The sequence below is a fragment of the Trichosurus vulpecula genome, chromosome 5 (assembly GCF_011100635.1).
Source record: "Trichosurus vulpecula isolate mTriVul1 chromosome 5, mTriVul1.pri, whole genome shotgun sequence".
Taxonomy (NCBI): Eukaryota; Metazoa; Chordata; class Mammalia; order Diprotodontia; family Phalangeridae; genus Trichosurus; species Trichosurus vulpecula.
Genome location: NC_050577.1, coordinates 296998603 through 297024049, shown reverse-complemented (window position 1 = coordinate 297024049; position 25447 = coordinate 296998603). Strand labels below are relative to the sequence as shown.

General features: G+C 52.4%; 1 protein-coding gene across 1 annotated transcript; it reads right to left on the bottom strand.

The window, feature by feature from the left end:
* Positions 1-2573: 2573 nt before the first annotated feature.
* Positions 2574-22636, bottom strand: MAFF (MAF bZIP transcription factor F). The gene is made up of 3 exons (XM_036761204.1): positions 22409-22636; positions 5418-5484; positions 2574-3432 (listed from the first exon to the last, which is right to left on the bottom strand). The coding sequence occupies exons 2-3, from the start codon at positions 5451-5453 to the stop codon at positions 2986-2988; spliced, it is 483 nt and encodes a 160-aa protein (XP_036617099.1). The 5' UTR covers positions 5454-5484; positions 22409-22636; the 3' UTR covers positions 2574-2985.
* Positions 22637-25447: the final 2811 nt, after the last annotated feature.

Here is a 25447-nt window from a genome sequence, read left to right as displayed (position 1 = left end):
CCAAAGTTCCTTTCTCTCCCAATACCTCCGGAGTGGGGTAATGAGGGGGTGGGGTGGAGAAGGATCAATGTCCAGGACTTAAATCACCAGGTATCAGAGCTAGGGGCTATCTAACCCACCCCCCTCATTTAGACAGGAGAGTGAGGCCAGCCTGGGGGAAGGACTTGGAGAAGATCGAGTCAGCAGACATTTCTCAAGGGCTTCCTATGGGCCTGGCACTGTGCTAAATACAGCAGAAAGGCCCTGCCCTCATCCTAGGGCAAACCCCAGGGGAGCTGGGGAGGAGTGATGGGGCCTTCCTGCAGGGGTGAGGGAGAGGCTTTCCAAGGCCAGAGCTGCCTGACATTCAGGTCAGGAGCTGGAGGGTTGGCTGCTTCCCCTGGGCCAGATACTGAGTCCCCAAAATATTCAGTCATCAAGTCTTATCTGAACACCTGCCCACAGTGACACACCTGGGGCCCTTGTACAGGCCTTTGTGTAGGATTTCAAGCCTAGAAAGATCATCTTATCTGACTCTCCTTCTACAGGAGACAAAACAGGCTTTGACTAGAGGCCAACATTGTAAGTGGAGATTTGAACTTGGACCCACTGACTCCAAATTCAGTGCCCTTCCCACTAACCCTAACCCAGCCTCTCTCTAACAGAAATGGGAATCAGGGCCCCCATTTCTAGGATAAATTTAGGGCTCACAAGGGTTTCTTCATGTGGCAGTGCCCACACTGACATCTTTCTAGAGGAGGGGCTCTAAGGAAATGCTTTGTCCGGAGCCACACAGCAATGAGAGGTTCAGACCCAGGTTTTCTGCCTCTGGTCCATTTTTATCAAGCTTTCCCTGACATGTGGCCCAACATGGCTTTGAACCTCACCTTTCTGCTACTGGAGGTGCCTCTCACTCATGTCCTTCCCAGGTCTCTTCAAACGCCTCCAGTTCTGTCCATTGGGCCTCCTGAAGTGGGCTCAAGTGAGAGCTTTCACCATGGGGTGGGAAGAGAGGGGATTTGACCTAACTGGCCTCGGATTTCTACCTCCCCAGAACCTCCTCTTCTGAGGGTAGTGGGTTCCTCCTCCTGGGAGGTCTTCTGGCAGGACCATAGGGAAGTTCCTTTTCCTGTATGGGTTGGATGAAATTAGAGGACGATCTGTTGGTGGAAATGAAGAGGCAGGTCCACTAGCTGGTTCTGTGAGTGTGGTACATGCCAGTGCAACTATGGACTCGAGCCCATGCCCAAACATTCCCAGCCATCCTTAGGTGCCTCCCAGGACACGATCCAGGCCACGCTCATCTCAGTGAAAAAGAACTTGCTTTATTCAGAAAGTCTACAAAATACAGGAGGCGAGCAGCGCTTACTCTAAGTCAGAAAATAAATAAATTCTGGAACCCCTGGGGGACATTTTTCAGGGTCTTCCGTTACATATAGATAAATTGTGATTTATTTGCAGATATAAAATATAACACCCAGCTCGTCCACTTTCCCACCCAGACTGGGCTCCAGTGAGGTGGGCTGGCAGCTGTGGCGGAGAATAACTTAGCTCTGTGCAATAAATAAAAAAGGGGGTTGGGGCGGAATGAAGGGGGGGTGTAGTTGAGGGAGGGGAGCAGCTGGGCAAGGGGAGGCTGGGGGGCTAGGGAGGGGGACCACAAAGCGCCTACCATTGGAAGACAAGAAACCCCAGAGTCTTTGACCCCCTTCCCAAAAGTGCTCACGGAGAGGGGACCTAGATCTTCTCCTTCCTGCCTGGAAGCAGGGATCTCATGCTGGCCACCGCCTCCCACCCTCCCGAGTTCACTGATACCCTGCATAATCCTTCCTTCTCTCCAGCTCCAAGTGCCTCTCTTAGGGCAGACTGGTCCCTCCCGGAGACCCCAGCCCTCAGGGACGCCCAGGAGTAATTTTAGCGCATCTCTGAGAGCCCCAGGCCCTGGGAAGATCGATGGCCAAGCTGGGTGGTGGTGGTGGGTGGGACTTGGAGGGACCATCTCAGGCTCGAGGGATGTCTGGACCCCCTGTGAAGACCCCATTCCTCAGGAAGAGAGCTCCCATGCATGCAAGCCTGGTCTCCAACCTGTTTCCAAGGTCTCTGCTGCAGGGGCCAAGAGAACCAAAAATCGGAGGAGGGGGGCGGTTGGGCCATCCTCCCTACCTGTCCCTCTCCTCCCGGGCCTGGGAGAAAGGGGCTGAGCTTGCTGGTCCGTTTTCTTGGAAGAGGGGGTCCGCACAGAACAATCCTGAGCCTGTCCGTCCCCCCACCTCCTGTGTGTCCCCTCCCTCGTGTCCATTTTCCAGCTAAGGAAGGGCAGGATGCTAAGAGCAGGGAGGGCGTGGGCAGCACAGAGTGAAGGCCGGCAGTGGAGGGGTGCCCCACATCCCAGTGCCGGGCACCAGGTCGGCGCCTAATCAATGCTCACTGATTTAACCAACAAAATTTGAGGGGGTGGGGCGAAGGAGGGGCTAGCTTTGCTCTTCTCAGTTTCTGCTTCTGAGCTACCCCTTCCCCCAACCGGGCAACGAGCAGCCGCCCCTTTCCCAAGCTGATGTCCACCCCCAGACCCACTCCCCACCCCCAGGCTCGTGAGGGGCCAGACGAAAGAAGGAGCGCTGGGCCCGGGGCTGCAAGCTGCCACTCAGGAGCACGAGGAACGGAAGGGCGTTGGCCAGGCCGACTGAAGTAGGAGATTTGGAAGGCGGGGCCAGGGGAGGGGGCGTGGCCTGGGAGGTGTTAATGCTTGGACGAGGAGGCGGGGCATTGGGGGAGAAGCTGAAATCCCATGAGGGAGGGATGCGGTCGTGGGGGCGGGGCCCATATGAGGGTGGAGCCTAGACAAGGACCGCCCTATCTGCGCAGGGATGAGATCGGGGGGCGGGGCAAGGGCCAGGTCACCCTATCAGCGGAACGGGGCTGGGAGGGGAGGGCGGGGCCTTGGTGTGGGCGGGGCCTGGACCCCCCATCCGCGCAGGGAGGGGCAGCGGGGGGCGGGACCCGCGGTCACGAGGAGCAGGTGGCTGGGCTGGCCGCAGCAGCCGCGGAAGCCGTGGCCGAGGACTTGACGATAGTGATGACGCTAGCGGGCGCCACCTTGGCGGCGGGCCCGCCGTGCGCGGCCACCGAGCGCGCGAAGCCCTGCAGCGCCTCGTACTTGGAGCGCAGGGCGTCGAGCTCGAGGCGCATGGCGGCGTTCTCGCGGGCCAGCTTGTCCACCTCGCGCTCCAGCTCGCTCTTCTGCTTCTGCAGCTCCTCTTTCTGGCACACGCGCTTTACGCGGCAGCTGGCGGCGTAGCCGCGGTTCTTGAGCGTGCGGCGCCGCTGCTTCAGCCGCGCCACCTCCTCCTTGGACAGGCCCCGCAGGTGGTGGTTTAGCTCCCGCACCGACAACGCCATCAGCTCCTCATCCGACAGGTGCGGGCCCGTGTTCTCGCCCAGCTCGCGCTTGATCTGCGGGATCAGGCAGGGCGTCGGGGCGGGCGTGGCTGGGAAGCCGGGCAGCGACACCCCGACATCCACACAGACACGGATGCTGACATTGTCACAGACACTGACATGGACACAGATATCGACATTGACACAAACACTGACTCTGACATGGACACAGGCACTGACGATGACATTGACACAGATACTGACATTGATACAGACATTGACACAGACACCAACGTGGACACCATCGCCCATACCATCTCTACTTTATCCTTCCCTTTCTCTTCTCACCTGGCTCCTCTCCTCCCACCATTTTTCTCTCAATATTATTTCTTCTCTCTCTCTGTTGTCTCCTTCATCCTTCCCTTTCTCTTCTTTCCTCACTCCTTTCTCTCTTCTTCCCACTCTCCCCTGCTCTTCTCTTCTCATTCATCCCCCCTTTCTTCTTCCCTCCTCTGCTCTCACCCTCTTCTCAGTTTCCCTTCTCTCTTCCCTTCTCTTCTTTTTACCTCTTTCCCTTCCTCGTTTCCCACTTTCTCTCTTCTCTCCCTATTCTTCCCCTGCTCTTTCTCTCTCCTTTCATTTACTTCTACTTTGCTTCCTCTTCAACTCTCACTGGCTCCTTCCCATTCATCTTCCTTCTTCTTCCCTTGGTCTCACTTTGTCCTTTCCTCTCCCTCTTCTCCCCTTCCCTCTGCTTTTCTCTCCTCCTCTAACTTATCTCTCCTTTCTCTCTTGTTGTCCCATTCCTCTCCTCTTTGCCTTCGTTTCATCATCCTTCCTCTGTTACTGCTTCTTCTCTCTCTCTTTCCTTTCTTTCCCCTCCCCTTCCTATTTCCTCTGTCCTCCCCCTTCTCTTTCATCTTTCTCAGTTGTCTTCCCCTTTCTCTTCACTCTTCTTCCCTCTGCTTTTCTCTCTTTCCTCTCTTCTTCCTCGATCCCCTTTTATCTTCTTTCTTTTCTCTTCTTCTAATATTTATCTTCTCTTTCTTTTCCTCATTAGTCCCCCTCTACTTCCCTTCTCCCTCTGATTTTCCTTCTTCTGGAGGCCTCAATTTTCTCTTCTGTAAAATGATGATCTCAGAAGATCCTTTTCAGCTCCAGAACCAAACTGTGATCCTTACTCTCCCTTCTCCCCGTTCCTCAGTCCCTCCCTCATCTTTCCTTTCCTTATACCAATCTCCTCAATCATGCTGCTTTTCCCTGTATTCTTTTTCTTGTCTTCCTCCCTCCTCTTTCCTTCTGCTGCTTCCCTTCCTGCCTCCTCCTTTCTAACCCTCTTCCAATTACCACCTTCTATTTCCTGATACTAGGAGGGGGAGGGAAGGGGATGGAGGGGTGGAGGGGCCATGGATGAGGCGAGAATAGAGGAATCATCTTGGCTCTTTTCTCCTAAGGCCAGTGCCATACACATCATAGTTTTGTTGGCAGGAGTTGAGTATATCTTCACTTCCCAGCAGTATCACTCACTCCCTACCTCTACCTGGAAAGGTCTTAAATTTTCCACATTCCCTTTACCTAAGGGGACTGGTCTTGAGGGAAAATGAAAAAAAAAAAAAAACAGAAGGACAATAGCTCTAGAACCAGAAGGGACCCCAGAAGCCATCTGGTCCAACTCCCTCATTTTACACATAGGGAAACAGAGGCAAACAGATGAAGTGACTTGCCCAGGGTCACACAGGTAAACATGATTTCTCCCCTGAAATCTGTACACAATAGGTTAACCACCCCTGGGCTAGAGAATCCCCAGGTTCCATTTTAACTCTAAAGTCGATCATCTGCAGCTGCTGAGGACTTGACTGGAAGTCAGGAGAACTCTAGAACCTAGGCCTTGGGGCCAGGACAACACTAGAGTTTGGAATCTTGTGTCTGGGGAGCTAGGAGAATTCTAGAACTTGGGACCTTGACTAGCTTGGGGTGAGGAGCAGGGAGGAAGTAGGGGACAAGGCAGGCAGTGAAAGAATCAAGGGAAAGGGTTAGGGGAGGGGAGGCTGGGCTCTCACCTTTAATGCTTTGCTGGATAAGGTGTCCATAGACATTTTGGGGTCAGGTGCCCTCAGGGCTGGAGACCTGGAGGAAAAGAGGAGATGAAGCATTATGGTCCCAAGCCCCATTTCTTACTTTCCGTCTGAGGGATGGGGTTGAGCAGGTGTTCATCCACGATCGGAGCTAGCTGTGTCCATGGACAAAGCAGGTGGCCACCAACCCCGCACTTCCTCCTCCGTCAGCCTCCTCTGAAATCCCTCCTCTTGGACTCATTCATTCATCAGCATTGGTGAAGTGCCTACTTTGTGGGCAGAGCTCTAGCCTCAACAGCGGAGGCTGGTAGTGGCTGCACAATGCTGGATTCCTTGTTGCTAGGGAGGTTGAAGCTCCTGGATCACTTGAGCTCAGGAGTTCTGGGCCATTTAGGTGTCTGCCCTAAATCTAGGGGCACCAATGGGATGAGCCCTAGAATGGAGGCAGGGAGACCCAAGTCTCAAAAAAAGAAAGATAGAGCTGGGGTTCCTGTCCTCAGAAAGGTCACGGTCTAGCAAAGCAATGACGCCAAGGCAGACTGCTATATGGAGACCTAATTACAAGACCTCGTAAATGGACATGGCTAAGCAGATTCAGTAATGGGGCACAGTGCAGAGAGCCCTGCATTTGATGTTGGGAAGACCTGGCTGTGCTTACTGGTTGTGTGGCCTTGGGTCTGGTCAATGAGGGCTATAGGACCTGTAAGGGCCCAGTCAGTGACCGACCCCATGCCACCTGGGCGGGTGAATGAGGTTTAGAACTGGCCCAGGAGCATTGGTGTGGGTAGATGAAGCCAGCCAGATGTGGGACAGGATAATGATAAGCCTAAGTGATCAAGGGCTGGTTTTATTAGTCTAGAGAACTCCCAGGAGGAAATTCCCCACACCAACGCAGGTGATCAGCAACTTAGAGCCTCTCAGAGTCCTGAGAGGCTGTGACTTGTCCAAAGTCACACAGCCAGCATATGTCAGGTGTGGGACTTGAACCCAGGTCTTCCTGACTCTAAGGCCAAGTCTCTTACCTACTATACCACACCATCCTCATGCGTACACACCTATACTCTTTGGGTGAGTTATGTGCCATATCTCATTTGATCCTAGCCATCGTTCTGTTGGGTTAGTTAACTATGTGGTTCAACAGACAGAGCGCTGGGCCTGGAGTCAAGAAGACTCATCTTCCTGAGTTCAAATCTGGCCTCAGACATTTACTTAGCTGTGGGACCCTGGATGAGTCACTTAACCCTGTTTACTTCAGTTTCTTCATCTATATAATGAACTGAAGGAAATGGCAAGCCCCATTTTTGCCAAGAAAACCCCAAATGGGGTCACAAAGAGTTGGACACAACTGAAACGCCTGAACAACAACACCATGGAGGAAGAAGCTACAGCCCAGCCAAAGGGGAGTCACATGCCTTGTAAATGGCAGGGCTGGCTCCCCAAACCAGGCTGACCGACACTCCAGAGCCAGGCCTTTGCCTGTGACGGGCCCCCCCGTGCCCAGCAGAGAGGCTGTGAGGTCAGTAAGGCACTCTCTGTGGCCGCAGCCTCTGCCTCGAGGTGGGAGGGGTTTTCCTCCTGCCTCCCACCCTTCACAAGCCTCTTCCCTTTGCAGGGAGGGGAGGGCTGAGCCATCCAGTGGAAGGCAAGGCTGAGGGATTCCTGTTTTCCCAGTGCCCGGCCCCCCCTGCTGAGCCTCCCCCACCTGCCTTGTCATTGATCACCCAACAGCCCACCAGCGTGGTATAGTGGAAGAAGCCTCAGCTTCGCCATCTGTTAGATGGAGACGGTAATGACACCAACCTCGATAGACTGTTGTGAGGTTCAAATGAGACGATATCTGTGAAGTGCTTTGCAAACCTTAAAGTGTCATGGGAATGCCAACCATAAGTGTTGTCATTATTATTATGTCAGCTGACAAGTATTTCCTAAGGGCTTGCTATGTGCCAGGCACTGTACACGTTATTATTAATGCCCGTGCATTATTCTTAGCCTCCTATGACCAACCAGTGGCCTCCCCACAGATACTCAGCCTCGCCCATCCCTCCCAGCAGCTGACTCGTTCTTCCCCCATCTAGTGAAAAGAGAATTCCAAGGGGGTCCCTTTCTCCTCTGGAGTGCTTGTACTTAGGGCTGTCCAGGACTGGCGCCTCCCCGAGGGATGCCACTTTGGAGGAGAAGGGATGTCTCATCCCGAGCACAGCTGGGGAAATGGGCACGATACAGGGAGAAGGTATCTTTTCTGGAGGAAAGTGGCCAGAGCCTGGGCCAGAAGCAGCCCCTGGTAGCACTTTTGGCCAGTTTGGGGGGGGGGGGCAGGAGAGCCAGTAGAACAGGCCCACCTGGGCAGATATCTCCATCAGGCTTCTCAAGGTTACGAAGAAAAATGTAGCATTCTTTGTCACACACCACGCCGTCCAACTCCCTTATTTGATAGATGGAGCCCAGAGAGTGGGAACTGGCTTGTTCCGGGCCACATACCATAGTGAACCCAAGACTCCTGGCTCCCAGACCAGTTCTCTTCTGTGCCACCCCGTACCGTGAAGCCCTTTTTCTAACAGGGATCATACTTGAGCATGTGTGGGGCAGGCCCTGGTCGTGTCTTCACAATCTAGAATGAGTCGGGTCCTCAGAGGTCATACACAGCTGATTCTTCCTCTTCATTTTACAGATGAAAAAACTGAGGCCAGAGCAAGGTACGTGAGTACACGGAGCACTTCTCATTGGTTATATGAGCCTGGCTTCTCATAGGGAGTTCATAGGCTGGAAGGCACTTCAGAGACCAGCTGATCTACACCCCAGATTTTACCAGTGAGGAAACTCAGGCCTCAAGAAGAAAAGTGGCTTCTCTAGGGTCGCATAGTAAACCGTCAGAGGTGGGCCTTGAACCCAGGTCTGATGACTCCAGAACCAGCATTCTCCTGGTACCACACCACTGCACTTTATTCAGTCCAGCAAGCACTTAAGTGCCTACCCAGTGTCAGTCAATGAACAAAGCATTTATTAAGTGCTTACTGTATGCCAGGCACAGAACTGGCCCCCTGGAGAACAAACAGAACAAACAGTCCCAGCTTTTCATTTAAATGGGGCCTGACATAAATGATAGGATCATAGATTTGCAGCTGGGAGGGACCTGTGAGTCCCCAGCCACACAGCTAAAACACACAGTGTCCACACAGTAAATATAATAGTCATAGGGTTGGGGGAGGGAGTAAGAAAGGTGTCAGGTTTGCTCTAACCAGGGCCAGCCCTTCTCTATAGACACCAGGGCACAAAGGCAAGAGGCCTGGCCCTCAGGTTTGTTACCTTGTTCCTTCTGACAGGCAGAGCCTCCTTCCACTAGCTGCCTAGCGTAGAGTTACAAGCAGGGGCCCAGGCCACTACTGCTTTCAACTCTCCGCTCCTCCTACTCCACCAGCTCCTTAAGCTCTGCCACTTCTGCCAACCCTCCACCCTAGGGTATCCTTTTTCATCTCATATCATGCCCCTCAGCCTGCTCCCTATCTCCAGGGTCATGGAGTCTTCTTCCCCATCAGGGTGACTTAGGCAGAAGTGGGGAGATTCCCCCGGGTTCTCAGACGCTCCTCCAGAATAGAGTAAGGGGTGGGAGGGGATGGAGCCCAGAGGGAACCAAGGCCATTCCTAGTGGGAGTGGAACAAGGCTCAGAGGAAGTCTGAGGAGGAAGTTGGTGATCTAGGAAGTCCCCCAGGAAAGCACAGCTTCTCCTCCCATCTCTGTCATGTCCTGGGAGTCCATCAGAGCCCATAGAGGCAGGAGTGGGCCTTGGCATCAGCCTTCTGATGAGCACATCCTTCCACTGCCCCTGGCATTCCTGGTTGAGAGGAAGGGGTGGGGCAGCCTGGGCCAGAGAGGAAGAGAAAGGAGATGGGTTTGGGGAAACTGAGGCAGCTGAGGGAGGAGGTCTGTCCCCAGGCAGGCCCATATGATTAGTTAATGGTCCCAGCTCCAGATTAGAATTGGAGAGGATTCTGGGGCCCAGCACTTCTGGGATCTGTCAAAGGGGGTATGGGGACAACTTGGTAAATATGTTATCCTACTGAAGAGACACCAAAACACAGCAGGCAGAAAACTGGCCTCAAAGACCTGGGTTCAAGTGCTTTTTCTGGCACTGACTGTGTGTGACTTCTCTGCTCCTGGCACCATCCTAAGACTACATTTAAAAGTAGGAACAGATCTGCCCTGATTGAGGGGAGTCCCGGAGCCAGGAACTGTCCCCTCCCTCTGGCCTATTGAGATAGCCCAGCCCTGCCACAGTCCATCCCCCACTGGGCTGGCAAAGTGACCTCCCAAAAGCTCAGGTCTGACCCGTGTCACCCCTCTACTTGAGAATCTCCAGGATGAAACACAAAATCCTCTGCTTGACATTCAAAGCCCTTCATAATCCAGCCCCCTCCTACCTTCCCAGGTTTCTTACCCCGTACTCCCCACCTTGTACTCTTCAATCAAGACCCTCCATCTCTAGGCTCCGAACATTTTCTCCAGCTGCCCCCCATGCCTGGAAGGCCCCCCTTCCTCATCTCCACCTCCTGCCTTCCCTGGCTGCCTTCGAGTCCCAACCAGAATCCCACCATCAACAGGAAGTACAGAATATCGCACCTATCAGGGCCAGGCTGGAAGCCATCGTTGTCTAGCTTTCAGCGTGAGCATTTACACTTTGGAAACTGGCAAATGCTACAAATCAGGTCACAGTTTTGTCGTTTTGTCGACTCTGAGGAAAGGAGGTGACATGGATATATTTGGAAGAGAAAACAAAAGATCTTAATAAATTTTTAATCAAAGATTTCAAAGCTCCACCTTGAAGTCCAGTGTTGAAGACCTCCCTGAGGTCACCAACTCATCCACACTTGTGGATGGAGACCATTGTATGTGCACCACCTAAGTCATGGAGGTGAGGTGGGGGGCAGAAATGCAAGACCAGCTGACACTCCCTTGGGGCTGAGGGGTTCAAAAGGCAGAGCCAGGATTACAGCCCCAGGATGCTGACCCCTAGGCTGGTGCCCTGCTCAGAGGGCCCCACGCATATCCTTGTGACTCACAACACACGGTCACCTATGGAGACTTGGCCTTGTTAGCTTCTCAGTTCCCTAGAAGAATAAAGGGGGTGGGAGATGATGACAAATAGGGCAAGGGGGAAATGTGTAAGAAAAACCACCACCTCCACACCCTGTCCTGCCTGGGCCAAGAGCCATGAAGGGAGGCATGAATGAACAGGGATCTAGAGGGAGGGCCCTCTGGGGGAGGAGGCAAGACTGGGAGCTAGAGTCCCGTGTAGACCAGATGCTGTCTCACAATGATTCAGCACAGCCAGGTCAACGGCCCTGCTCCCCGCCCACAGGCTCCTGGGACCGAGAGCTGGCTGGGACCTATGGGTGACTGAACCATAACATAGTGAGTGATAGTCCCAGGCATCCTATGCTAAGGGCCTGTTGAGTGGTTCAGACAGTAAATACAATGGGAAGCCAGGGGAAGATCACCAAGGATAGGGAGAGATTTAAGAAAACCTTCCCGCAGGATGCAAGCAGCAGCCTGACTGCTTTGCATGTAGAGTCTAGGGACCCGGGTTCAAACCCTGACCCTTCTATTTACTACCTGTGTGACCTTGGCCAAGTGGCTTTGCTGCCCTGAGCCTCAGTCTCTTCAACTGTAAAATGAGACATTTGGACTAGATGGTCTCTTCGGTCTCTTCTAGCTACATACAGCCTGGGGTTTAACTTGGGTCTTAGGGGCTGGGTTGGCTATGGAAAGGTGAAGAGGGGCAGCCTTCCTATGAGAGCAAGCAAAGGTCAGGGCTGGGGGCCGTAGCCTTCCCATCCTTTCCTGTCAAAGCCACCCTCCCTACGTAGGCCCTCCTCACCTCTGGCCTGGACAACTATAATAACCTCTCCCCTCCAAGCTGACCTTCAGGATGGTATAGGAGAGCCCATGTCTCACCACATCCCCCCTCTGCTCAAGACCCCTGAGTGGCCCCCGATTGCCCAAAGGGTAACACAGAAATTTCTTAGCCCAGGATTCCAAATGCTCTTCCATCTGGCCCAACCAACCATTCCAGCCACCTGTCCCCCTCCATGAACTATATGCTCCAACCAAGCCAGTCAGCCAGACATTCCCTAATCTCATCTTGCTTTTTCCTTCCACAATGCATTTGTCCCCTGGGGCCCCTGTGCCTGGAGTGAACTCACTTCCTCCTCCCCTATTTTTCATTCAAGGCTCATTTCAGGGGCCTCCTCCCCCATGAAGTCTTCCTTGATCCCTGAAGCTAAAGGGGATCCTTCCCTCCTTGAATCAACCAATAAGCATTTATTAAATGTCTACTGTGTGCTAGGTCTGGGGGCACAAAAACAAAAACCAAACACAAAACGTGATAAACTGTCCTGCTTGGGAGGCTTCAATTTCCTATTGCCTCCTAAAGTTTCCTCGGAGCATCCAGGCACACAATTCTAGCCTGTGCTGTAGTTATTTCTTAAACAGCCTGCTTTAACTTTCTGTCTCCCAGGGGCCTAGCACAGTGCTAGTCTGTGGACCCTGAAAGAAGTAATAAGCATTTGTGGAATTGAGAGAAGCCAGACTTTGAAGGGAAGACCTTGAAGAGGTGGGTCCATCATCAACTTTGGGGAAAGCATGGTGACACTTTCAGAGGACCATTCCACTTGGAATAACTGCCCTGAAAGTCATCTTGTTGGCCTGCCTCACTTAACAGGTGAGGAGACTGAAGTCAAGACAGGGAAAGTGCTTGGCCTGAGATCTCTCATTTGGGAAACTTTGGTAGGAGTCATTTGACCAGGAGTCATTGAGATGTGGTTCCCAGTCCACCAGCCTTTTTCCGGAGAAGTGTGTGTGAAGGAGAGGGGGCAGCTTTAGATATTCAGCTTTGAGGAGAAAGACAAGAAGTCATCTAATCCAAACTTCCCTAGCCTCCACTTTATAGACCAGGCCCAAAGAAAAAGTGCCCAAGATCACACAGGTGTTAAGTATCGATTCAAACCCAGGTCCTCTGACTCCAAGCCCGATGCCACACAGCCACTCAACCCGGTTCTGCCTTTCTCTGGCTCCTTTCCCATCTCTTCTCCCTCACCCTGGCAGTGGCTTTCTCAGCCACATCCCAGGTCCTGGCTGAGGCTAGGCTCCTTGCCCAGGAATGCTCAGGCTCAGCTGAGTCAGACACGTCCTGTAGGAAAGCCTCAACAATGAGGGAGTCCTAGCCTCCTTCTCTGGCTCCTGCTTACTCTCCTCTTCCTCCTCCTCACACATCTTTGTCGATCCAAAAATGTTTGTGGAATGAACAAATGAATTAGATCACACCTCTGTCTGCTGAGCAGGGCCAGAGCAATCCAGGAAGATACCCAAAGAGCTGCACTCTGGGGAAATCACGGGATCACTGAGGCTGAAACCAGCACAGTCAGACCATTAAGACAGAGGCAATATGGAGGCCAGACTTAGGGTCAGGAAGATCTGGGTTCAAACTCCTTTAAGCTCCAAGTCAGGCGGGATAATAGCTAACATGTACATGGATAATCCTTGGCATATCTTATCACATTTGATGCCCTCAGCAAACCTGGGAGGCTGGCATTGCTATCCTTCCCAATTTACAGATGAGGCAAAGAGCACTGAGATTATTTACCCAGGATCATACAGCTAATATGTGTACAAGGCAGAATTCAATCTTCTTAGCACATATAACATAAGTATTTAATAAATGATTGTTAGTTGAGTAATTTATTTCATTTGGGCAATTTGATGGAACGCTACAGGGAAATTCACCAACTCCTTCCCTTATCTACAACCCCTGCCTTGCATTCAAATTTGCTTAAAGCAGAGAGAAGAGAGCAGTCATCATGGTAGGCCCTAACAAATGCTTGTTGAATTAATAAATGACTTTGTGGACCCCTATTGGAGTCACTGAAGTCATGATATTCTTTAGAAATACAAACTCCTTGGGTTAGCATTTAAAGCCTTTCACAGTCTGGCTCCAGCCTATTTGTCATTCCAGGTCTACTGCTGCCAACTCCCCTTCATAGACTCTCCATTCCAGCCAAATTGGCCTGCTTGTCTACCTCCATTCATGACATTCCATCTCCTCTCTGGGCTTTTGCATAGACTGCCCCTTCCCACCTCCCCAGCCTGGAATGCTTTTCCTCCTTACCTCTGCTTTTTGTAAATCCTAGCCCCCTCCCAGGCTCACCTCAAGTGACAAGAATCCTTTCCTGATCACCATAATTGTTAGTGATTCACTCCCTCTCCAATTACCTTGTATTTATTTAGTATTCACTTGTATTTGATTCCGGATATAAGAGCGAGCCCTTATGGCTCATTGAGAGCACGTGGGAAGGAGGGTGCAGAATAATGTGATAAGGGCTTTAGGAAAATCTCTTTGGTGGCTGAATGGAGGATAGACTGGAGGGGGTAGAGACTTGAGGTAGGCAGACCCACCAGCAGGTTACTGCAACAGTCAGGCATAAGGTGAGCACCTAGGTTGGGACAGTGTCAGAAGAGAAAGGGGGCTTATGCAAGAGGTGCTGCAACTGTGAAATCAACAAGAGACACTGCAAAGGTGAAATCAACAAGAGACACTGCAAAGGTGAAATCAACAAGAGACACTGCAAAGGTGAAATCAACAGGCCTTGGCAACAACAGCTTGACTATGGAGGAGAGAGCTAAGGAGAACAGGATGGTTCTGGGGTTGGAAGCCTTGGGGACTGGGAGGATAGCAATACTCTTTACAGTGATAGGGAAAATAGGAGATGGGGAGGGTTGGGGGGGAGATAATGAGTTCTGTTTTGGACATATTGAGTTTTAGATGTCTGTTGGACAGCCGCTTCTTTAAATTAAATGGAATTTTATGTTGTTTTATTTTTCTGTTGATTTACTTAGTCTGCTGCTGAAAGAAGTTTGCGTATTCTGAACACTTAAAATGAAAATGGGGGAGGAGAGGAAGGCTTAAAAATTTTGCTGTCAAACACTTTGTAAACAGAAAGATGCTTCTAGGATCACAATATCCTTAGGACTCTAAGGGACCTAAGAGATCCTTGAGTTCATCCCCTCCAGACAGGGACCTGTCCAAGGTCACATGGAGTCCATAGGCCAGGGCTACTTCCTGCCTCCCAGGCCAGGACACGACCAGTGGCTTCCTCTGTGCTCCTGGTCACTTACAAAGCCAGCACAGCTGACCTAAGCGATTTGGGGGGAGGGGGACAGGCCCTGACATTCTTTCTGGAGATATAAAATTGACAAGGTCAGGGCCTGTTCAGCACATGGCCTATGAGTGTGTCTGCCATCACTGATACTATAAAAATCCCTCTTGGGTCCCCTGTAGGAATCCTGCCGCAGACTGCCCCACCCCATGTTGGCAGGCTGCTCTGTCTCTGACTCTCAGTCGGTTTCACCCATCCTGTGAGCACAGAGAGAAAAAATTTGTTTTCCTCTACCTCTGGAGCCAAAACGATCAGCCAGACTCCCAGAGCTAGGAAGTGGGGTGGAGAGAGTGGCAGATTTGGAGTCTGAGGACACAGGTTCAAATCTCAGTTCTGCCACTTGGGACCTGAGGCAATTTAGTTCCCCCCGCACCCCGCTGAAAAATGAGGGGGCCAGACTTGGTGACCCCTGAGGTCCTGCCCGGCTTTCCAGTTTCTGTGATTCTGAGGCATAGGACAACAGATCCCAGCATGCCAATGGAGAAGAGACTGTGGGCATCAGTCACAGAGGCAGATGTGATCTCAGCCCCGCCGAGGAAGTTCTGTTCCTAAAGGGGGCCAGTGTGGGGAGGTGGGGCACCCTTGGTTCCTCACTGGGGCCCAGGGCTCTGTTTATCTAGGCAGTAGTCAAAGTGGCCCCCTAGGGCTGCCTGTCCACTTTCCATTTTTCCCCCTTTAACCTGGAAAGGTGCTATTCCCCTTGGCCTTTTGACTAGAGACCACAAGCCCTTCACTCTCCACTCTGGCATTCTCTGGTCTGGGGGATGCTACCTTGAGAGTCCTGAAGCAGGGCCCTCTGAATCCAGCTCTAGCCCTATCTAATCCAATCCAGCAGGCATTTTTAAAACACCTCCTACTTGCCAAGCGCTGTGCTAAGCACTGGGGATACAGAAAGAGGCAAAACACATGCCCTGCCCTCAAGGAGTTCAAAATCTAACAGAGCACAACCAACAGGCTAGATACCAGATAAACAGGAAAGAATTAACCGAGAGAAGACACTAGAATGAAGAGGGGTTGGGGAAGGTAGAAGGTGGGATTTTAGTTGGGCCTTAAAGGAAGCCAGGGAGGGACAGCCAGAGAAAAGGCCCAGCCAAGAGAAGAGGAGGAGCCAGGAGGCCAGGGTCGCTTGACTGAAGAGTCTGTGTTGGGGAGTAAGAAGGCTGTGAAGGTGGGGGAGGGGCACTAGGTTACAGACGACTTTGTATTTGAGGTCAGGTGATAGAGAGCCACTGCAAGTCATTTCAACTTCTGGGCCTCAGTTTCCTCATCTGTAAAATGAGGGGCTTAGTCCCTTCTAGCTCTTGCTCTGTGACCCTTGACCCCTCTAGTCCCATCTACAAAATTAGAGATTGGGGGGCTTCTAAAGTCCTTCTAGCTTTACATGTGTGATCCTGGGATCCGGACTCTCTTTCCTCCTGGCCTCAGTCTTCTCATTTGTAAAATGATGGGGTGTATCAGATGGCCTTCGGGTTCCTCCCTACTCTAAAGCGATCGAGAGCAGAGGTAGGGGAGGGGGAGGGAGGAGGCTGAGACCATAAAAAGCTTCCTATGGAAGGCGGGCTATGAGCCTTGAATGGAGCACCTGGCACCTATGGGCCCCCCATTCCATTTCTGATTGCGGGGGAGTTTCCCCTTCCATGGAGCCCGGTTCTGCTTCCTCATGACGTCCCCTCATTTCTCCTAGCTCTGTTCACCTTCGTTTAAAGACCTGTGAGGAATAGATGCACCCCCCTCCCACCAACCCTCCCAACTTCAGGCTGTGGTCACTTTGGGACCAGTCTGGGTGTCCCCCAGTCACAGAATGTCAGGGCGAGAAGGGAACTGGCAGATCGTGGCCAGTCCCACGAGTTCTTGGCCAGCCACGCACATTTTTACGTTGGAGAAAACAAAAGCCAGAGAGAGACCTGTCTGTGTCCCACGGTGAATCATTTCAGAGCCAGGAATGGAACCCGGGTCTCCAGACTCCTGGCCCAGCGTTCTCTTCACTACATTCCAAAAGAGATCAGGGTTAAGAAATGGCTTGGAAAAGTCCTGTACCCTTAGCAGATATCTGGGCCCGGGGGGGGCATTCTTAAGGACCCCCTATGATAAATTTAGGGGAGAACACGGCTAGCGCTGCCCAGAATGGGCAACCATGGATGGCTGCTCTCTGCATCGCTGCAGGAAACCCCTGAGTCTTGGAGGTCACTGATCCACTAGGATGTTGTGAGCATTATTAACTGATTGTGGTTTAATGCAGAAGGCACAGGGCTCGGGTTCAAAGCCCAAGCTGCCAATCTGGGGTCTCCCACTGACTCCCTAGGGCAAAGCACCTGCTCTTTCTGGTTTCACTTTCCTAATCTCTGAAACATGAGGGTCAGACTGCATGATCTCTCAGCTCCCCAGCCCTGCCCCTCCCTATTCTAAGACACCTTCCAACTCTGACATTCCCTGTTCTAAGACCCCTCAGAGCCCTGACATTCCCTATTCTAAGGCACCTCCCAGCTCTGACATTCCCTGTTCTAACCTTTCTCCAAGCTCTGACATTCCCTGTTCTAAGCTCCCTCCCAGCCCTGACATTCCCTGTTCTAAGTCCCCTCCCAGCCCTGACATTCCCTGTTCTAAGCTCCCTCCCAGCTCTGACATTCCCTGTTCTAAGCTCCCTCCCAGCCCTGACATTCCCTGTTCTAAGTCCCCTCCCAGCCCTGACATTCCCTATTCTAAGCTCCCTCCCAGTTCTGACATTCCCTGTTCTCCCTCCAAGCTCTGACATTCCCTGTTCTAAGCTCCCTCCCAGCCCTGACCTTCCCTGTTCTAAGGCCCCTCCCAGCTCTGACCTTCCCTGTTCTAACCTTTCTCCAAGTTCTGACATTCCCTGTTCTAAGCTCCCTCCCAGCCCTGACCTTCCCTGTTCTAAGGCCCCTCCCAGCTCTGACCTTCCCTGTTCTAACCTTTCTCCAAGTTCTGACATTCCCTGTTCTAACCTCCCTCCAAGCTCTGATATTCCCTGTTCTAAGCTCCCTCCAAGCTCTGACATTCCCTGTTCTAAGCTCCCTACCAGCTCTGACATTCCCTGTTCTAAGGCCCCTCCCAGCTCTGACCTTCCCTGTTCTAACCTCCCTCCAAGCTCTGACATTCCCTGTTCTAAGCTCCCTACCAGCTCTGACATTCCCTGTTCTAAGGCCCCTCCCAGCTCTGACCTTCCCTGTTCTAACCTTTCTCCAAGTTCTGACATTCCCTGTTCTAAGCTCCCTACCAGCCCTGACCTTCCCTGTTCTAAGGCCCCTCCCAGCTCTGACCTTCCCTGTTCTAACCTTTCTCCAAGCTCTGACATTCCCTGTTCTAAGCTCCCTACCAGCTCTGACATTCCCTGTTCTAAGGCCCCTCCCAGCTCTGACCTTCCCTGTTCTAACCTTTCTCCAAGTTCTGACATTCCCTGTTCTAAGCTCCCTACCAGCCCTGACCTTCCCTGTTCTAAGGCCCCTCCCAGCTCTGACCTTCCCTGTTCTAACCTTTCTCCAAGTTCTGACTTTCCCTGTTCTAACCTCCCTCCAAGCTCTGACATTCCCTGTTCTAAGCTCCCTACCAGCTCTGACATTCCCTGTTCTAAGCTCCCTCCCAGCTCTGACCTTCCCTGTTCTAAGGCCCCTCCCAGCTCTGACATTCCCTGTTCTAACCTTTCTCCAAGCTCTGACATTCCCTGTTCTAACCTCCCTCCAAGCTCTGACATTCCCTGTTCTAAGCTCCCTACCAGCCCTGACCTTCCCTGTTCTAAGGCCCCTCCCAGCTCTGACCTTCCCTGTTCTAACCTTTCTCCAAGTTCTGACTTTCCCTGTTCTAACCTCCCTCCAAGCTCTGACATTCCCTGTTCTAAGCTCCCTACCAGCTCTGACATTCCCTGTTCTAAGGCCCCTCCCAGCTCTGACCTTCCCTGTTCTAACCTCCCTCCAAGCTCTGACATTCCCTGTTCTAAGCTCCCTACCAGCTCTGACATTCCCTGTTCTAAGGCCCCTCCCAGCTCTGACCTTCCCTGTTCTAACCTTTCTCCAAGTTCTGACATTCCCTGTTCTAAGCTCCCTACCAGCCCTGACCTTCCCTGTTCTAAGGCCCCTCCCAGCTCTGACCTTCCCTGTTCTAACCTTTCTCCAAGCTCTGACATTCCCTGTTCTAAGCTCCCTACCAGCTCTGACATTCCCTGTTCTAAGGCCCCTCCCAGCTCTGACCTTCCCTGTTCTAACCTTTCTCCAAGCTCTGACATTCCCTGTTCTAAGCTCCCTACCAGCTCTGACATTCCCTGTTCTAAGCTCCCTACCAGCTCTGACATTCTCTGTTCTAAGTTCCCTCCAAGCTCTGACATTCCCTGTTCTAAGGCCCCTCCCAGCTCTGACATTCCCTGTTCTAAGCTCCCTACCAGCTCTGACATTCCCTGTTCTAAGCTCCCTACCAGCTCTGACATTCTCTGTTCTAAGCTCCCTCCAAGCTCTGACATTCCCTGTTCTAAGGCCCCTCCCAGCTCTGACATTCCCTGTTCTAAGCTCCCTACCAGCTCTGACATTCCCTGTTCTAAGCTCCCTCCCAGCTCTGACATTCCCTGTTCTAAGCTCCCTCCAAGTCCTATCATTCTGGGATCCCATGAGCCATTTGCTGAGTACCTACCATATCTACAGGACTGTTTATTGAATTGATTTGCCTGAGCCGAAGTCCAGCTAACAGTACGTGGTCTCTTTCCAAAATGTTCTCATGAGTTTCTCTAACTGTGCTGGTAGAGATAACCTGTGATTTCATTGGTTTAGGGAACTCCCAGGTAAAAAAAAAATGCAGCATGATGCCTTCTCTGCAACTTATAGACTTAGGGAAATGGCTAGAGCACTGAAAGGCTGTATTCACCATACCCCAACACCATGTTAAAGGGCATCTAGTCCAAGCCCCTGCCTCATGGCTCGTCTCTACACCAACCTGGGCAAGGGATCCTGCAGCTTCTACTTGAAGACCTTTCACTAAGCCAGAAGTGGCCTGGTCCATGGTCGGGCAGCTCCAACCATTAGAAACTTCCACCTTATGTTGGTGCCAAAGCCAGCCAGCACTGCCTCCAGAAACACAGAATAAATGGAATCTCTGCCCCCCTCCCCACACACAATTATGTTTTAGCTATTCAAACAGCATGTGTTCCCCAAAGATCATCAATCTTGGAATCACCACCAGACCCTAGTTCAAAATCTGGCTCTACCACTTACTGTGGAGAGCATTTAGCCCCTCAGCCCTAGCGTCTGCAGTAAAATGAGATAGTTGGGCTAACCTCCGAGGTTCTACAGCTACAGTGGCAAAGTCTAGGTACCCAGCTTCTTTCCAGTAAGCCTAAGATCTCCAAGCTTAGGGATCCTCTGATTAGGCCTGCCTGTCCCCTCCCCAGTTCAGCTGGTGGTAAGGTGGGGGGGGGGGGCAGGCAGATATGCTTAGGAGAACAGTATTGTTCTACAATGCACAGGAAGTGGGAGGAGCTGGAGACTTGGACCTACAGATGCCAGGGGTGGGGGGGGGGGTGCTGATGACCCAGCAGTCCTAACGTGGGGCTCTTCAGACCACTGGGCAGAAACAGGTGCATCCTGGTTCCTTTGACTTTTCGCTGGGGGGGGGGGGCAGCAGCTTCTGAGGCTCCCTCCCCTCCTCTCCCCCCACCTCCTCACATACACATTAACCCCTTCACTGCCTGCTTCTCCTCCCACTCCCCACCCCCTTCCCCGGCATTGGACACACTGAGGTGTTGTATACTCTGGATCTCAGTGTCAATGGGTGGGGACTCCACCAGCCCAGCTGGGCCTCCACATTTGAACATCGAGTTCTGAGCTCTAGGCTTCTGACTTCTTCCTCTGTCTCCCCCGGGGGCCCCTTCCTTGTCCCTACCAGCACCCAGCAGCAGCTAACACCTGCCATCTGGGGAGAAAGCCTGGGCCCCAGAAACCCTGGGTTTCATTGCAGCTTTTGTTGCTGTGACCTGGAGAGTCAGCCACTTCCTCTCTGTGGAATGAGGACGTTGGAATACCAGCTCTGCAGCTTGTGACCTTGGGCAGGTCCCCCTTTCTGAGCCTCAACTTCTCCATCCATAAAATGAGGAGGTTGAATCAAATGACCTCTGAGGCCCTTGCCAGCTCTAAATCATCTCCGAGGACAGGTGAGCTAGGTGCCAAGCCCATGAGGTGTATCATCTCAGGGTCTTAGACAAGTGTTTCCTGATCCATCTAGCCAAGTGGGAGGGGCCCGGACTGACCCAAACCCTCTGCCCAAGGCTTTGAGGTGGCCTTAAAAGAGGGATGAGTTTAATGGGCCCTGGCCACCCCCCACCCCCACCCCCAGTCCTGCAGCTCTAGACAGTCCACGAAGAGCACACTGGTCTTGAGTTTGAATGGGAATTCTGGTTATTCTACCTAATTAGCTGTGTGACCTTGGGGAAGCCCCTTGGCCTCTCTGATCTCTAAGCTTCATCCGGGGGCACAAACATCCCAAAGGAACCCTGCAGCGGGGAGGAGAGCAGGGAAACACCAAAGTCAAGAGCAGGGGAAAGGGAAGGAGGGAAGCCAGGAGACCCTGGCCGCAGCCTGAGCTCGGGCGGGACAGGACGCTCCCCCGGGCGCCTGGGGCCGGCCCATTCACTTCCTCCTCCTCCTCCTCCTCCTCCTCCTCCTCCTCCTCCTCCTCCTCCTCCTCCTCCTCCTCCTCCCCCTCCCCCTCCCCCTCCCCGCTGAGCTAATCCGTGTTTGCGTGCGCAAGTGTACACACACACACACACACACACACACACACACACACGAACAACAAACGGAATGTACACATTGGGTCACGCACGCACGCACACCCGCCCCAAGGGCGCCCGGTGTGGCTCCCCTGGCCTCCCACCCGCCTCGCTAGTGGCTCCGATAGTACGGCTCTTTGGGGCTGGGCAGGGGGCGTGCTTCTTCTTCCCCCATTCCCAAGTTTGCCCTCCTGGCCCCCCAGTCAGGAACGTTGGGCCCCACCTCCCCTCCCACAGCTAGCCAGCCTTTTAGAACAGACAAATTTTCCTTCCAGGTTCCCCAACCTCAGCGAGGTCCCCTCTGGCTCAGACTCGGGTGGTGGGGGGGGGGGGGGGGGCGGAGACAGACAAACACTCCGCCTTCCCTCCCCCTACAGAGGGAGGTGGGGTGGGACAGACACCTTTACTTTCAGTTCTCCGAACTTCAGTGAAGTACCTTTCGTCCCGGGGTGGGGAAGACAGACAGACACCCTTCCCCCTCCTCTGTATACCAACCGGGGAGTGGGGGCGATTCAGAAACCCACCCCTTCTTCCTCCCACCCCGCCCAGCAAGTGCCTCCCAAAGCTAGCTCAGGGAATCCCCTTCTCTGCGGAGAGGGGACAGACAGCCGAACAATTCCGAACAATGCCCAACCTCCCGGGGCGACAGTAGGACAGACAGACAGGTAGACACACACACATACACGCACACACACACACACACACACACACACTCACACGCATACACACACACTCACACACACACACACACACACACACACTCTCTCTCACACACACACACACACACACACACACACACACACACACACACACACTCCTAGTCCAGCGTTCCCCTCCCAAGCTTCCAGGAAGCCAAGGTCGGCGAGGGGGCAAAAAGCGGACAGGAAGGGACAGAAGGGGGTCACTGTGGGGTGGAAGGCAGCAGCAGGACAGCGGAAAGGCCGACCCACGCACCCCAACCTTGGAGGCCCCCGGAGAAGCGGCCTCGTCCGCGCGTACTCACCCTGGTTCTCCTACTCGGTCTGGGAGTCTCTCCTTCCTTCCCCTTCTCCCTTCTCTCCTCTCCCCTGTCTCTCTCTCTTCCTCCGCCGTCCCGGCGTGACGGGTCCCACTCGGCCTCCAGCCGCCGCCTCCCGGGGCCGTGCTCCGGGATCGGACTCGGGCTCGGGTATCCGAGAGTGGAGGCTGGCTGCTGGCGGGGAGGCGCGCGGGACAGCGGCGAACGCAGCAATCTGCTGAGTTGTAATGTGAGTTTCCTGGAATTACTCACTCACAGGATTCCTTTCATTCATAAAAACAGAGTCATGCGCTGATGTCACCCCTGGCGGCCTCTAGTCCAGCCCCATTCCCCCTGGGAGGAGGGACGGGGCGGAGCTGGCCCGGGAGCCCCGCCTGTTTCTTGCCGTGGCTCGCGAGGGAGCCGGGAAAGAGCGGGCATCTCAGTGAGCCGCAGTGAGAGGCTGGGGCTGAGAGAGGGGAATACAAGACGCAGCTTAAAGTGACGGGGCGGGAGTGGGCGTGCAGCCTCTTTCGTGGACTCCTTACAGGAGTCACGGCCGAAAGGGGCCTTGAAGATCCAGACCAAGCCCACCACTTCTATCTGTGGGAACATTGAGAGAAGAGGCTTGGCCAAGCCCATGGCATCTCAGATGTAGAGCTGACTGGAGCCTTGGAGATCGTCTGAATCAATCCCCCGCCTCTTTTCAGATGAGGAAACCGAGTCCCAGAGAGTCGCGACTCCTTTTCTATTTCATTTTATTCTGAATTTAACAAACACCAAATGCTATGTACAAAGGATAACAGAAAGAAAAAAAAAGATTGCGGTGACGTTTTGCTCCTTCCTCCCAGCATCGACAAATTCAACACGTTCTTTTCAAAGCGGTCTGGTTTCCCTGTTTCCTACTCACCATCCTTCTGTGCATTTGGAGTCCTCCCGACATCCCTCTTTCCTTACTTTTTTCTTCACTTGCTGTAAAACGATTGCCAGAACTTCCCGTTATCCACCCCCATCCAAACTCCCCGTCCCCAAACTGAAAGAAAAGCAAACCCTTTGTATCAAATATAACTAAGCAACACGAATCTCCACATTGGCCAGGTATGTCTAAAAACGTGTCTCATTCTCCATCTTGAGTTTACCACCTCTCTGTCAGGAGGTGGGCAGCCTTTTTTCAGATTTTTTTTTCGATCTGATCCTGGAGGTAATTGGGGGCCACTGAAGTTTATTGAGTAGGGTAATTACATGGTCCAATCTATGCTTTGGGAAAATCTCTGTCAGCTTAGTGGAAGACAGACTGGAGTTCTGAGAGCCTTGTAGCAAGAAAACCAAGGAGAAGGCTGCTGCAATGATTCAGAGGGGAGGTGATGAGGACATCAGAGGACAGAAGGGGGTATATGTGAGAGACATTGCAAAAGTGAAATTGACAGGACTTGGCAGCAGATTGGCTATGGGAGGGAAGAGAGGGAGTGAAGAGTCCCAGATGACTCCCAGATTGGGAGTCGGGGGGCTGGGATGATGGCCCTGCCCTCATCAGTAAGAGTGGAAGGTTTGTAGGGAAAGATAATGAGTTTAGCTTTGGAATTTGAGATGTCCTTGGGACCCCAACTTCAAGATCTCCAGTCTGCAGCTGCAGATACAAGACTAAAGATCTGGAGAGACACCACAGGGTTGGATAACTCCATCTGAATGAGAGTCATCAGCATAGAGATGATCTTTGGAACTAGGGGATCTGATGAGATCACCAGTGGAAATGGCATAGAGGGAGACTGACCTCCGGTTCTACTCATTGCCTTCTGCATCTGTTCATATAAGTCTTACCAGGATTCTCTGAAACCATCCGTTATGATGTCGAAGGGATTTTTCTAAGGCTACCCAAGTGGAAAGCAGCAGACTTACCAAATACACTTGGTTCTCTGCTCATTCACTCTGTCCTAGATGGCAGAGGCAGAACGGGGGATAGGGCCCTGGCCTTCTAGCTCCAAAGCCAGAGCCAGCCCTCAGTGATCACTTTTAGTTGAAGAGATTATAAAGGAGGAGAGGGGAGACTGGTCTTCATGCACCATTGTATTCTGTATCAACTGAAGCACAGAGCTGGGGTCACAGCTCCTGGCTCTGTAGCAGAAGTGAGAGCCTGATGGAAGGTTGGGAAATTGTGCTTTTTGTGTGTGGCTGTCCAGCTGAGTACCCACTGTAACATGTTTGAACAATTATGGGATGTCAGAGCTGGGAGAGACCTTAGAAGAATAGGGGAATAACATTTCTACAGCACCTACTGTGTGCCAGGCATATAGTAGTATCTCATTTGATCTTCACAACAACCCTGGGAGTGAGGTGTTGCTACCATCTCCATTTTGCAGTTGAGGAAACTGAGGCAGAGGTAAAGTGACTTGCCCAGGATCAAACAGCTGGTAATTGTCTGAGACTGCACTTGAATTCAGATCTTCCTCACTGCAGATCCAGTACTCTGCACTGCAACGCCTAACTGCCTCATGGAATATCAGAACTCTTGGAAACATGAATTTTGGAGCTGGGAGGGGCCCTAGAAAATAGAACATGGAATGTCAGAGCTGAAAAAGATTCTGGAACAGAAACTATCAGCGGTGGGAAGGACCTTAGAACAGCAAATGTGGGAGCGGGAAGGACCTTTAGAACATGCAATGTCAGAGTTAGAATGACCCCTCAGAGACCACCTCATCCAGCTCCATCCTTCTATGGTTGAAACTGAAACGCAAAGAGAGAAAAGGACTAATTCAAGACCATGCAGCCAATTGGAATTTTCTGGCATTAAACATTTGAATTGGTTTTTAGGGCCATTTCAGGGAATGTGTCCTTAGGAGCTTCCCTGGAAACTTCCAGGATTTCCGGAGAATGAATGTAATAAGTGAAAAAATAAAAAAGCATTTATTAACCATTTAACTATGTGCTTACTAAGCACCAGGGATAAAAACACCCACTCTAATTGGGAGACCACACTTAAGAGTCCAGCTCCTGCAGGGTACTCAGCAGGTCAGATTACATTGCCTGAGGGTCCAGGTAGGTAGACAC